Source organism: Cryptosporidium bovis (genome assembly GCF_009768925.1).
Source record: "Cryptosporidium bovis isolate 45015 chromosome Unknown contig_25, whole genome shotgun sequence".
NCBI classification, from domain to species: domain Eukaryota; phylum Apicomplexa; class Conoidasida; order Eucoccidiorida; family Cryptosporidiidae; genus Cryptosporidium; species Cryptosporidium bovis.
The window spans coordinates 274,713-289,742 of NW_027125008.1; the positions used below are offsets into that span (position 1 = coordinate 274,713).

The following is a 15,030-nucleotide window of genomic DNA, read 5'->3' on the forward strand; positions in this document are numbered from 1 at the left end:
TTAATTCATTGGACGATTTTACGTTGATTGATATAATAAATATCTAACGACATAAAGGCTATATATTGAGTAGATCAAACAAAAATTCATCTCTATATATATGTATATATTAACTTGAATAACTTTATTGGATTAATGATGTTTAGGTTGACCCAATAATGGCACAATCGCGAAGAATAAAAGGTGGTTCTGTAGGAATTTTCACATTTATAATGAATGTATCTGTACTGAAAGGCTCAGATTATAAATGTGTGGTATGTTTGCAGAAAAAAATGCCTAAATCTTAAGATCAAATACTAACAAATTAACAATTTTAGGTCGTACTTTATAATTCATTTTCAGTGCAGTTAGATCAAAACATATTTACATTTAGCACAAGTTCATCTACAGTAAGTTTAAAACTGATTTTCGGCTTAGTGATCATTTGACACCATTTTTTTTAATTCCAACACTGTTCGAATTGAAGATATCTCTATCAGGATCAGATTCTTTGATATCGCAAATAGTTGTAAATGAAACTTCTATTACAAATAAAAAATTCGAATCAATGTTCTCAGGTAATAAGTGTCTGTCGTGTGGCTTAAATTTTTGGTGTATAATAGCGAACAGTAAGTTAAATAAATTAATCCACTTAACTTTTAACTTAAAAATAATCAAAGTTGGCGAGTGCATAAAACTAGGGTTGAAGTGTGTTGCTGTTTTACTCGGAATAATAATAGCTATAGTAGTTCTGTTTAAGGTGGCTAGATTAATAATAAAAATTACAAACAACAGAAAATTGAAAAAAATAGCAAGCAATAAAAGAAACTACGTTGATAGTGACAAGCAAGGAAAGTAGTCTAGAAAACTCAGTTAAAAAATAACGCTAGTAGAAAAATATAAGTGAATTATTGTTACCTTTTCAATTAAGAATACTTGAATTCCAACTCAAAACAAATCATCTACTATTTTGAATTTTAACTTCCAGTTTAAAGCACAATTGTATTAGTGAAAGGGGATGCAAAATTCCATATTTTACTAATTTTTTATGCAATTGCAACTATTTGCTTAGCAATGTCAACTTATAACTATATGGTATAAAGCAAACACTCACAATAGAAAAAAAAGTGTTATGAACTCAAGATAGAAGCAAAGTATTTCAAATATATTGAATTTGACAAATAATCACTTCAAATCACATTCTAATATTTCACCAGTTCTCTTGTCAAGTTTCACTGTGCAGAGACCTAGATTCGGTAATTCCCAAAATAATGGCTCTGACAAAATAGTAAAAAAACGAGTTTTCAAATCCCAGAATAACATATATAAACTTACTTTTCAACAGTGATTTTATGAAAAATAAATGAGAAACTAAAACAACTTCGTTATTTTTATCTCCAAAATTATAATTTACCAAGAACTTTTTTAGATTGTTAATTCTAATATCTATTTCTTCATTACTTTCAGGTATTTCAATTTTAACTTTATCATCAGGTAATCGAGATACATCAAATTGAGGATATCTCTCCTTAATTTCGCTTTTACTATAAAGTGGTGTATCAGATATAAAAAGTGCTTTTTCCCTAAGTTCATCCAAAACGTAATATTTACACTCCTTAGATGCTCTTTTAGATATGTGTTTTAAAGTTTCCATTGATCTAATTAAATTTGAACATAACATCAACGAAGATCTCTCAACTAATGGTCTTCCTTTATATATTGGCTATTTCAATTAAATGAAAAGATATTAAATAAGCAATGCAAATTAAACTTACACCTCCACTTTCACCAAACTTAATCGCTTGATTAATTCCTTCATCAGACAAGTAAGAGTCGACTAAACCTAAAATTTATGAGGGAAGGTGTATTAAATAGTATATGGTGTTGTACCAAACTTTACTTACCTGGATCATGACTTATAAGTACTTTGTGTAAATTTACTTTTTTCTCTTTCAAATGAACATTTACTAGACTCTCAGAATGCCTTAAAATATGCAGTGTTATTAAGTTGCTTTCATCAATCTTAGTAGTATTATTGCTACTGTATTGGGTCAGTTTCCTGCTTCCAAATAATTTATGCGATATTTTATCGAATATTGAACAGGCTATTCTGAATAAGTTGCTCCCTAACTTTCTTCTTTCCAATAATATTTTCTCTATAAACAACATATTTGGTAGTCATATAACTCGTTTAAATTACATTTGCTTTCAAAATGTCTAGCAGTTATTTTGCAATTTTAGCTAATACTTATGTGCCTTTGCTTTGTTTTCAGTTTTTATAAATATAAAAAAGTTTGTGAGAAATATAACCGTTAAAATAGGAGCATAAGTAGTGTAGTTTAAAACTTATACTGTTGTATTCGTTTATATTATACCTTCTTCACACAGAAAATGATTAATTGTCAAATTTCGCTCCAATAGGATAATTAACACTATTCACCAAAAAAAAGTTCCAAATCTTATTATATTCTCAAATATAAATATACATATACACGTGTATCCTTAGTATATAGTTGTATATATAGATTCATATATTACACTTTTATTTTTAGGAGCTTAACCAACAAACTCTTCAAACACTTTTCAAATGTAAATGCCGAGGGGGCCATTTTCAGCGGGTCATTTTATTTGTTGTTATAATGTGATTTTTTTTACAATAGCTAAAAAGTACATTTAGACAGGCCCGCCGAATTTTTTTCTTTTGTAAATGGTAATTGGTGCCAATGTGAAAAAGATTTGTGTAGGAGGAAACATTATAATACCGTGGAAGTACGAAAAAGAGGCGATTTATTTCGTAATTCGATAAATATATTTGCTTTTTCTTTTCCACTCTGTTGGTTTTGTTTTTATTACACAAAGATAGGATAAAAAAGAATAACACTTCAGGTTTTTTTTTATAAATCTATTATATTGGTCAAATGTTTTGAGTCAAAAAAGTTAAAAATTCGACAAATAATAGAAAAAACAAGTTATATTTTATCTTTTTATACGAATTTTCTAAGTTTATAATTATTTGATTGACCATATATTAATAATATTAGTTTCATTGAAAATCAACAACGAAATAGAGAATTGAATAATTTAAAACAATAGAATGGGAGTACCCACATTTTATCGTTGGTTATGTAATAGATATCCATGTATTGTAAGAGAACTGAAAGATTGTGTAGATGAATTAACATGCATGAACGACTTAGATTTGCTAGAGCCAAATATAAATGGCGAATTTGATTGTTTATACCTAGACATGAACGGAATAATACATCCGTGTTGCAATCCAGGTACAGGTAACAAACCAAAAAATGAAGCAGAAATGTTTACTAGAGTTTGCGACTACATAGACAGGTTGTATTCAATGGTTAGACCTAGAAGGCTCTTATATTTAGCCATAGACGGTGTGGCACCAAGGGCAAAAATGAACCAGCAGAGAAGTAGACGTTACAAGACTGCATTGGATATTGAATATAATAAGAGAGCATATGATATCGCGCAGGAGGAATTCAAGAATTTAGGTTACAAGTGCCCAGAATATATAGAAAAGTGGGATAGCAATGTAATTACACCAGGAACTCCATTTATGGAGAGGCTTACAATGTGTTTACATTCATATATAAGACACAAATACGAGAATGATGAATCTTGGAAATCAATAACAGTCATATTTTCCGATTCAAATGTGCCAGGTGAAGGTGAACACAAAATATTGGAGTTTATTAGAAGTCAAAGGACAAGCAAGGATTATGATCAAAACACAAAGCACGTATTATATGGCGCAGATGCAGACTTAATTATGCTTGGACTTTCCACACACGAAGTTAATTTTTATATTATTAGAGAAGCAATAAGGGATTTTAAAGTCGATTCGCCATCTAATATATCGATAGTATACAATAAATGGGTGGAAGAAATGAAATCAATTGGCGTAGATGTAAATAAATATCAAATAGGACCAAATTTAGGGAAAAAACTGAGACTTCATTCTTGGTGGAGCGATATAGAAATTGTAGATTTGTCTGTATTAAGGGAATACTTATTTTTCGATTTTAAAGAGATTAAGGAGAGTATTTCAATTATTGGTAAGCATAAATTGATTTACGATTTTGAAAGATGTTTAGACGATTTTGTTTTCCTATGCTTTTTTGTAGGCAATGATTTTTTGCCCAATTTACCGGTATTTAGCATATTCAAGGGCACGTTGGACCAGCTAATAGGAATATATATTAAGGTTATCCCTCATATTGGAGACTATTTGACATTTGAAGGAAACATCAATTATTCTTCAATCGTTACTTTTTTCAACTACTTAAAAGATTTGGAGCTTGAAATTGTCACTCAAGAAACGAGATTTATCCACAATAAGCAAAATCAGAATTCTGGAATGAATAATAATGTAAACAGTAGTACTGGTGGCGTTAGCAATATTTGTGGTAGGAAAAGGCAGGTTGAGAAAAGACCAACTGTCTCTATTGAAGAATATGAATTGTTGGTTAACAGAAACAACAATGAGGGCAATGCAATTAACGGTGATTGTGATATGAATTCAAAATTAGACTTAAACGACAATTCGCAAGGAATCACTGATTTAAAGAGTCCGGGCAATAGTGGCAATGAAGAGATCTCAAACAAAAAGCGAAGATGCCCTGAATCAATTGATTCCTACTTTAATGATCACATTAATAAGCTGATAAAATATATTTCCGAGGTCGAATATATCAACGAAGAGAATGTATTGGTTAATGTAGATGAGTTAAGTGACGTTATAGTTAATATTGATGATCCAACAAGCATATTAAAGTACAGGCTGAATTATTATAACAATAAATTTCAGCTGAACTTGCACTTAAGCGAGGATGACAACTCAAATCAGGAAAGGGCTGTTCATGATAAATTAAATGAATTTACCGACAATATTTGTTTTAACTATCTAAGGGGTTTGTCTTGGGTATTAAGATACTATTATCATGGTGTCCCCAGTTGGGATTGGTTCTTTCCGTTTCATTACGCCCCCTATGTACTAGATATTACTGAGACCATTTCAAATCCTAATAATATTATGAAAGTTAAAGAATCTTTGTTACAGGAATTTGATATTGGAAAACCATTTACTCAATTTGAGCAATTAATGTCTGTTTTGCCACCTAAATCCGGTAGAATATGCTTGCCTGATGAATTTTACAAACTCATGATTGACAGTAACAATCCAATTAATAAATATTATCCAACAAAATTTAAACAGGATCCGAATGGGAATAAACAAAGGTGGAAGTGGGTTGCTTTGCTTCCGTTCATAGATCAGAATATTTTACTTAATACTGTCAGACCATTAGAAGAAAAGATGAATTTGTTATCCAGGTTCAGAAACAAGCTTGGAAAAGATATTATCTACTCGTTTAAATATTCCCCTTTAAAGGAATTGATTGAAAGACTTAGTATCGGTGAAAGCGAGTCATTTATTCAAATGAGTGATATGCAAATATTTGGTACAATAAATAAATACAGAACCATCGAAAACAATGAAATTCAAGGTAATAATTACGTGTTAAAACCGATATATGAGTCATGTGATAGTATTCAAGACAGCAGTGAAGTTGTTAAGAATATGCTTGAGGATAATTGTTTACAATGGAGGGGTATACTTTCTAGTTCATTTAATACAAGTATTGAATCGCCAATGTTTGTTGTCAGTTATTTTAATACTAAAAAACCAGACAAGTATATTATAAATGATGGTAATGATAAGTTTAAAGACGTTGATAGCAATATATTTAAATTGTACAAAGTCGGTTACGGTTCTAAATTGTTGCCAAACGCAAAACCATGTATGCAAGCGGGTTCACTTCCCGAAACCGAACTAATTAATCAAGAAAGAAAATTCAAGGGTTTCAAGGCCAATTACACACAAAAGGTATTATTAAAGTTGTTTAGTTACTGGGACATAACAATTTCTTCTCACAGAAAGAGTATTTTGAGAAACAACCGTGGCAACGCACAATACAGTAGTGGTCACATTAGACACGACTATGATCACAATCAACATAATCAAAGCAATAGAAAACCTTTTAGGTATAACTACAAAAACACTATCAATGATGCAAATCATCACAAAAGCGGTAATGTAAACAATCACCGCAGCTTTAGTGACAAAAGACGATCACATCATCCTGAAAACTATAATACTCGGCATTACCAGGCAATCGATTTTAGTGGAGTGTTCCCTAACGGTCATGCGAGAGTGTCAAATATCCATTGGAATACACAATTCGAGGGTGGTAATTGCACAGGTAACAACACACACCTACTTACTGCACCAAAGCACCAAAATGGATATGATTCATACACACGAGATAGACAAGAGCACCACTATAATCACCAGCATAATATCAACTCTGGTGTTAGGATACAGAGCCACGGTAAGACTTTCGGTAGTCACGGAGTGAAAGGTTATAATAACTCAAAAAATAGACGTGAATAAGTAATTTCAACAAGTTGGCAAGATTGCCAAGCAATATGTATTTTTTTGACAGAATGATTACTATTACTTGATTTACTTTGAACAATCAAATAAAAAGCGAATATAATGAAAATAACACGCCAAATAATAACTCATAAACGAGTTTAGGTGAAAGTAATTGCCATACTATTATATTACCTCTCAAAACAATTATTCCAATCATTGTAAACAATAATCTAGACAATAATATTGATGACACTAACGCCCTGGAAGATCTTTTATTCCATACTGACTTTACACTTATTTGGGATGCTAGAGTATATAAGTGAGAAGTCACAAAATAACCAGTTAAAATATGGGAGAGGAATAAATTAAATTCTTCAGTTCCGATAAATCCCACATATCCTGGAATTGAATCCAAGTCCAATTTAATTCCCAAATTAAATAGGTTATTTATTGAGACTAAGTATAATAATACAACATTTTCCATTCCCCTCAATATCTGGCCCTTCGTTTTTTCTTTTCTTGCATTAACCTTCTCGAACTCTATCAATTGAATAATTCCTGATACTGAGAATTGAGCCACCATACTGTTTTTCAACATGAGTATCGTTATTAGGTTGTTGGCTATCCATTTATTATTTAATTCGATATCATCGATACATTCCTTGTGAGCATTACCTTTGCTCATATATTTGGATACCATATTACTGACTATATGAAATGTTAAAGCCACTCCTATTGTTCTTACTATATAAATGTTGTTCACCCACTTAAACCAAACGTAGAGTGGAGAGAGTAATACTAAAAATATATTAAACTTTTTTAATATGTTTCTGTAAAAGAATAAAATCAAATACAAATATAATATCAACAAAAAGACGGCTAGAAACTCATCAAAGTAACTAAACAATGATATATTTTGCCCAAAATTAACGTTAAGATAATATGTCAGCCTCACCAGGCACAATTGTATGATCGGAACAAGTATACCTCTAAGATTATTCTTCATTCCTAGAAATAACGATATTATTTGATAGGATGATAATAAAAATCTAACTATAGAATCCTCATTTTTCACAAATCCCGCAGAATAGCTACAAAATTGAACCAAGCAGAAGAAACAAGTTAGAAGCCATAATAAAACCCATCTTGATTCTATGCCACTATTAATGCATAAATAATATGCCTTTCTGCAAAAAACTCTGATCTCAAATCTAAACTTTGTAAATATAAACATCAAGAAACATATAAGGCATATTACAGTATTAAAAAGTGGGATATAAGAACAAACTTCTTTATCAAATAATGTTATTCCAATAGAATTAAATGAACCAGAAAAAAAAAATGAGGCTAAAAAACCCATTATTAACGGTTTATTTTCAATAACCACTTTCGTTTGTGAATATGAATCCATTCTTGTGATAATTAAAATTAAAACAAATATTAACAATGAAGTCATTATTAACAATCCTTGAACAATTTTGACCCAATCAAATTCTGACCTGTCCATAGACAACACATTTTTAGATATTTTTGAAAGCTTAAAACTTATAGATATATGCTTTTTACATATATCCTCAAAGCTCTCTTTAATAATATTAATACCTTCCAAGGTTAATAATCGTTCATAACTTTCCTTAAACTCAGAGAATAATATGTCAATTTCATCTTTTTTATGTCCTTTGCGTTTTTTTCTTATATATTTTTTGTAAAGTTGTAGAGCATTGTTATGAATTATTTTTGCATGTAACATTAACTCTTTATTCTTATTGGTGTTCAAATCTTCTTTTTTTTCGCTGTAATTCCCAATTTTAGAAAATTCAACAAAGAAATCGGAATTAAATACACCAAGATTGTTTTCAGGGATAGGAATACCTAATGATGAAGACAATACTGGAACTATATCTACTTGATTAATAACATTGATTTTTTCTATTCTTTTTTCAAATGAAATAGAATTAGAATCATGAGTCTCCAGTCCATACCAATTTTCATCTTGGTCCATCATTTTTTTAAATGGTATAGTAGATAATGCAAAGAATCCTGAGCTAACTTCCTTTATATTTGGACCGCCATGACCTCCATCATCATTCTGTCCGTGGTCACCGAACAACAAGAATAGTATTTTTTCTTTATTTGCAGTGGGGTATTCCTGGTTTATGTAATTTTCGATAATTTGTACAAATTTTAACTTATTAATATTATTCTTACCTATCACACTTTCATCAAGCCACAGTAATTTGAGAATGGCGTCCTTTGCAAAGTTGTCAAATTCAGTAAGTTTATTTGCAATTAATTCATTGTTACATCCCATTGCATGCCCTATGTGATCTAAACCGATAGAATGCATGACTAACAACTTCCAGTCACCATACTTTGTGGACATATTTTTTTTCAAATCTAAATATCCTCCACTTTTACTATAGACATAATTATCTAGAGAGTCAAAATCAAACACGTTATATGAATTATATTTGTGGTCGTTCGTAATAAACTCCCCAAAAATATGTGACCAGGTATCGTCGCCAATTATTGTTGATGTACCATTCTTCATTTTTAATTCAAGTAGAATATTTGAAACCTCCTTGGATTTTTGTGGATTTAAAGAATGGTATAGTTCTAGAAATCCTGGGTTTCCACCAGTCATTAGCGCTTTCACTCTAAATGTAGTGAGAGTAGGAAAATCAGATTTGAAATTATAGAATCTAACGTGACTTCTCAATTTTGAGCTCATCATTAATGAGTTAATGTTCTTTAATTTATTATGGTTATATTTATTTGGATTCCTTTTCTCTACATTAAGAAAATCTACTCTCAATGAATCTATTATAAAAATTATCACTCTATCGTAAATAGGATCGATTTCAAAACTGCTCACGCCTACATCCTCATTGCTCTTGATTCCATTGCTAACAAAAACTATGTTGCTCTGATCATGATAAAAACCATCAAAAAATAGTAGTCCCCCAAGCAAGAGCATAACAAGGTATGTTATTATCATTACTCGCCCCATTTCAGTGCTCCTTGAAGTCTTCACCTTACAAACTTATTCTCTGTGAGAATTCAACACAACCTTCAAATAACAGCAGTCTAACCTTTCACAAGCGAGTATCAATGTTAGTAATACCGTCCTTCGTTATCGGCGCCACTGTATGTGGAAAAGCGCCATTGCCTTAATTTATATAAGTCATGCAATTATTGTATAGGCGTCGGAATTAAGACATGCAAAAAGCATATTGATAACAGATTTGAAAGGCAACAGGATTATTAACAAATCAGTTTTGATAGTCCTTTCATTTATTTACATAGTAAATTAAAGCTTAATTCTGGGTCTTTTTTATTTTGTTGGGGGAGGGATTAACATAGAATAGAATCTGAAATATAAAACATAACGATTATAGTGTTTGTTGTTCATGTTGAATAAGGTGATTTACAACTATTAGTGCAAATAAAACAATATTAATGCAATTTGATTATGATAGCGATAACATTTTTGATAAATCAGAGGATCTTAGTAAGTTGGAATATGAGTTTTCTAAACTAAGAAAGGAGACAGGTTTGTTGTATGAAAATGAATATGTGCAAGATTTCCTTGAAAATTATCACCGTAATGAAAACTACAAGGGAGGAAACAATTGTTTTAGTAAACACATCAATAAGCCATTTAATGATGATATATATTCGAAAGAAGCCTATAGCTATGATAATGAGACTCCTCAAAGGAGTAAAAAAAAGTCAGTAAATAAAAAAAAACTTTCGGTTGGTAATTTAAAAAAAACGTTTATTAATAACAGATTTAGAGGTGTTTCGCTGTTTTCAAGGAAGTATGGTTCTGACGAGAACATTGTTAACGATATAGTTACAGTGGATAAAAAAGGAGCCAGAGGTGACTTAGTTATATCAACAAATAATGGTGATAAAAACACACAATTAGCAAATAATAAAAATACTTATGGATTGAAAAAAAAAACCGATTCTCATGAATTAGATTTTCATGGAGGCTATTCAAGTTCTGATACTGAAAAGTATATGATTAAATCAGATTATGAAAATAGAAGAGAAATAAACATGAATAGTAGAAATCATAGCTACAGAAAAAAAGATGAAAAAATAATGTATTATCTTGATAAGTCATCAGATGAGGAAATTGAAGGGATTGAAAGTGATGGTGAATACAGTATGGAAGATGATAACAAAGTAAATTTAGAGGGTAGAGGCTTGATGGTGAGTAACGACTTTCTTTCAAAAATACCGGATGGCTCAGAAATGAATTTAATAAACGATAAATTTGAGAAAAGTGAGAAGGAGCAATTAATAAAAAGAATACAATCATTGGAAGTAATAGAATCCTCGCAGAAAATGTTAATATTGGAAACTCAAAATAGAGAGCAACAACATAGAATTAGATGCGAAGAATTACAGAGGCAATTGGAGTACAAGGAAACAAAGCTTTTGTTGTTAAATCAAGATTATGAGTCTCTCAAAAAGGATAATGCTCTTTTGAGTGAGGAAAAGGAAATTATTAAAAAAAAGTATACTGAAATGGAGTCAAACTGGAATCAAGAGTACGCTATGCTCTACAAATACAAAGTTGATTATGAGCTTTTATCTAAGAAAAATGATATTTTAATGGAAGAGAAAAGCAGTTTTATAACTATGATAGAGAGTGACAAGGAAAGATATAGAAAAATGGAATTAAATCATCAGAATTTACTTTTAAACCTTAATAATTTGGAGAAAAGGAATAACGAAATCGTGGAAAGATCTAGCAAATTACAGGAGGATAATGATTCATTATCTAGAGAATATAATAAATTATTTCACAAATATACTTCATTAATATCTGAATATGGTGCAATAAAAAAAAATGAGGAAAAATTGAATTCAAATATTGTGGAATTACAAGACTGTAATAAGAAATTAACGATTGAAAACAATGATATTTTTGAGAAATTTAAGTTTTTGACTCTGACAGAGAAAAATTTAGAGAATACTCAGGAAAAAAATATTGAGCTCGAGAATGAGATTTCTGCCATAAAAAAAGAGAGGGATATTCTTACAGCTGAGAATAAGATCATAGAAAAGAAAATAAAAACTAATGAGGAACTTGTATATGAATTAAAGAATAAGATTTTGGATTATACATTAGAAAATCAAAGGCTAAAGAAATTAATTAAAGAAACATTGATACCAATATTACCTGAATCAGAACACAACTCTACAATAGGTCATGTTTTAACAGTACTGAACGCAAAAGAGAATTCAAGATTTTCTGTGAAGTTGTTAGAAGAAGAATATTTGAATAATCAAAAGAAAGGAAATGATGACATAAAAGGTGATATTAATTACAATGATATTATTGAAACATGGAAAAATGTAGAAAATCCATTTACACCTAAAAGATTTGATGTAAAAAATAACCGAATGGGTACATTAGAAAATAACGGTACGAATTCATTTTCATTCCATAAAAGCGAAAATAAAACACCTGTAAAAGTATGTAAATCCAAAATTGATGACATAAAGAATATTCATTCAGATAATAAACACATATCTGACTTAGATATAAAAAAGTTAAATAAGATTGCTCCAGCTAGTTCCAATGTAGATGAAATTATTGCAAAATCATGCCCAATTATTTCTGATAACAATGATAGCAAAATTGATGCAGGAAAACTTTATAAATCATCACCAGACCTTGTGAATTATAAACAGGATATTAAAATTGATGAAAATATAGGTAGAGATGAAAAATTTGAAAAAGGAGTTAATATTTTAACGCCGAGACCGCTAGTGAAAGGTGAAGATGACCATACAGTTCCAGTAACGCTACCAATTAAATTAGAAAATAAAATAAAACATTCACTAGAAGATGAAGAAAACATTCCGGTGATACCATTAAATGATGATAATACAGATGAAACAGGTAATAGCGGAAAAAGCAATATGAATATTAATTTTGAAGATATAAATATTAAAGAACATGAAAATCTGCAGGAAAATGAAGGGAACGTATTAAAATGTTCTCATATAAATGACTGCGTAAAAATGATAGATAACTATGAGAAACAAATACTATTGTTGAATGTTGAGAAAGTCCAATTAGAATCTGAGTTGGCAGTTTTACCGAGAGATAATTGGTCAATAAGTTCAAAGGAAAAGGAGGAGAGGGATAATATTGAAAGAAGATTAATGGAAATACAAAATAGTATTTTTAAGGCAAGTTCAGGTATCAACAAAATTAAAGAAAAACAAAAATACAAAGATAATAATCAATAAATATATTCCTGAACCAAATTAAAAAAAGATTTATATATAAATATACAAATCAACAATTTTCTACCTTAATCCATTATAATGTTTGATCATTCGTTCTTCCTCATCAAGTTTTTTGATTATTTCATCATGATAATCGGCAGTAAGTGACGCAAAATAGCATCCAAATAATGGAAGAAGAATGGATGTCAAAAATGCCAAGATAGCAAATGAATATCCCCAAAAAAACTGTATTTCAGAAGCAGAAGGTGATTTGTAAGTGAATTCTGGGTATCCGAAATGCACAACACTGAAAAAAGAGTTAATGGCAATCCAGGATCCACCTGCATTTACGTAATATATTGGAAGAGTAATTATCGCAATCAAATTGGAGCAACCAAAAAGGGCAATATAAGCATATGTAAGTTTTATCGAAAGAGTTTTATAAGCCATAATAAATGTAATAAACCCAAAAAATACACACAAAGTACAACCAACAATTCCTGCAATCATTACTAAAGATCCAATATTAAGCATTCTGAAATTATAACAGGCATTTTTTGCGTTAGGGAATTGGTATTTATTAATAGAGCATACAACAGAAGCAGCCTCTCCAAATGTTCTACCATTGAAATAATTCAATTTGCTACATACAAAGTCCTCCAATCCCAAATTATTAATATGCGACAGGCCAGATTTAGTTTTACTATAAATTTCTGAATAATGGTGTCTATACCTTGAACTGTTACATCTTGATTTTATACTAAATCCCCATAATGAAAGATTAAATTCAATGTAACCAAGATTTTTGGTTTCGTAGATATATTGCTGCCAATTAGTGTTAAACAATGAGGATAACCAAAGAAGAATAACCACAAAAGTTGTTAATGAAAGGTAGATTCTACCATGATTACCGAATGGCCTTTTAATATTTTTGTGCATTAACTTTACAAGTCGAATTACCTTCTTTTGTATGATTTCATAAATATATGTATTGAACAATACTTATTTTGAGTTTATAAGAGTGCTCTTTTCATAAAGTAATGTTAAGATTACTAATTGTATTGATAATATACTTGTTAGATTGTATCTCTGGAAAAAAAGCAATTTAGCTCTCCTACTTTTTGTATGACTCCACTAAAAGATTGCCGTTTCTCTACAATAAGGCTTGCAGGTTTTTTTTTGGCGCTGGAGCGCCTACCCTACTGGAAATGAAAGTAATTTTGCATTGCATGCAATAAATAAACTTTGAAAAATAAAGTGACAATATTATTGGTGCATATCTTTATTTTAGTTATATTCATCAATGTTAGAACTTGAGGGAATAGGTATAAGGTGTTGCCATCCAGACTGCAACCTCTTACAATTTATACCATTCGAATGTAAATATTGCGAGTTAAAGTTTTGTATTGATCATGTGGATGAAAAATTACACGAATGCAAACCAAAGCCATTGAATAAAAGTAACACATTTTCGTCTAATAAGAAAGATTCAGGAGAGGGTAATGTTGTGATTAGCCACGTAAATTGCACAACCAAAAATTGCAAAAAGATAGGTATCAAGTGTAGAAAATGTGAGAAAACACTATGTTCAAGACACATTTATCCCTCAGAACATAAATGTTTAGGAGGAGCTAGTGATATATTTCCGTATAATATAACTCAAAAGAAGAAACTAGCTATTGAACCGTCTGGAATTGGTGTTGTAAATTCAGAAATAATAAGAGGTGTAGAACTTCCTTCAAATAAATCCGGAAAAACCCTGAGGAAAGTGATGATTAAATCAAAAAGCATAGGTGACTCAAAAATACCAATAAATAGTAGAGTTGCAATTGCGTTATTCGTTGATGAAGAGATAAAGTGCAGAAAACTCATAAATAATAGGCTTCCAATATGTATATGGATAAACGGCTTGAAGCCAATAGGATGGAATTTAGAGTACATTACTGAAATATTGGGTGTGTTAAAGAACAAAAAAGAGGGTAAACTGTCTGCAGGTAGCTGTGAATTGCGTTTAGTTTCTGTAAATGACAGCGGAGAGAAAAAGGAATTGAAAATGAATCATGAGTCCCGGAGCTGTATAAACGACGGAGATACATTATATTTGGTTTACGGCTCCAAGTGATACACTAAAAAAACACGCACTTTTTTCGACAAATCTGCACGTAAAAACCCATTGCTTTGGAGTCAACTTTAATATCAACACGGCTAAAATAGTGAATATATATATATATATATATATATATATATATTTGATTATAAAATGTATTTAAGCTAAAGGTAAATAAAAGACAAGAGTACTTAGGCGGTACATGTCCATTTGTATTTGGTCCCGATAATTA

At 30.3% G+C, this 15,030-nt stretch overlaps 6 protein-coding genes across 6 annotated transcripts; 3 read left to right on the forward strand and 3 right to left on the reverse strand.

The window, feature by feature from the left end:
• Positions 1-1,164: 1,164 nt before the first annotated feature.
• On the reverse strand, positions 1,165-2,148 carry FG379_001670 (uncharacterized protein; the record flags this gene model as incomplete). The annotated part of the gene is made up of 4 exons (XM_067327273.1): positions 1,165-1,256; positions 1,315-1,702; positions 1,755-1,822; positions 1,884-2,148. 4 exons carry the CDS (start codon positions 2,146-2,148, stop codon positions 1,165-1,167), a joined length of 813 nt encoding a protein of 270 aa, XP_067184704.1.
• A 925-nt stretch (positions 2,149-3,073) lies between these two features.
• FG379_001671 (Rat1 Kar1 Rat1 like 5 exonuclease) lies at positions 3,074-6,451 on the forward strand (the record flags this gene model as incomplete). The annotated part of the gene is made up of 1 exon (XM_067327274.1): positions 3,074-6,451. The coding sequence occupies one exon, from the start codon at positions 3,074-3,076 to the stop codon at positions 6,449-6,451; it is 3,378 nt and encodes a 1,125-aa protein (XP_067184705.1).
• Positions 6,452-6,536: 85 nt separating this feature from the next.
• Positions 6,537-9,446, reverse strand: FG379_001672 (uncharacterized protein; the record flags this gene model as incomplete). The annotated part of the gene is made up of 1 exon (XM_067327275.1): positions 6,537-9,446. The coding sequence occupies one exon, from the start codon at positions 9,444-9,446 to the stop codon at positions 6,537-6,539; it is 2,910 nt and encodes a 969-aa protein (XP_067184706.1).
• A 449-nt stretch (positions 9,447-9,895) lies between these two features.
• Positions 9,896-12,712, forward strand: FG379_001673 (putative coiled coil; the record flags this gene model as incomplete). The annotated part of the gene is made up of 1 exon (XM_067327276.1): positions 9,896-12,712. One exon carries the CDS (start codon positions 9,896-9,898, stop codon positions 12,710-12,712), a length of 2,817 nt encoding a protein of 938 aa, XP_067184707.1.
• Positions 12,713-12,772: 60 nt separating this feature from the next.
• Positions 12,773-13,630, reverse strand: FG379_001674 (uncharacterized protein; the record flags this gene model as incomplete). The annotated part of the gene is made up of 1 exon (XM_067327277.1): positions 12,773-13,630. The coding sequence occupies one exon, from the start codon at positions 13,628-13,630 to the stop codon at positions 12,773-12,775; it is 858 nt and encodes a 285-aa protein (XP_067184708.1).
• A 364-nt stretch (positions 13,631-13,994) lies between these two features.
• On the forward strand, positions 13,995-14,813 carry FG379_001675 (uncharacterized protein; the record flags this gene model as incomplete). Its single annotated transcript, XM_067327278.1, has 1 exon — positions 13,995-14,813. One exon carries the CDS (start codon positions 13,995-13,997, stop codon positions 14,811-14,813), a length of 819 nt encoding a protein of 272 aa, XP_067184709.1.
• Positions 14,814-15,030: the final 217 nt, after the last annotated feature.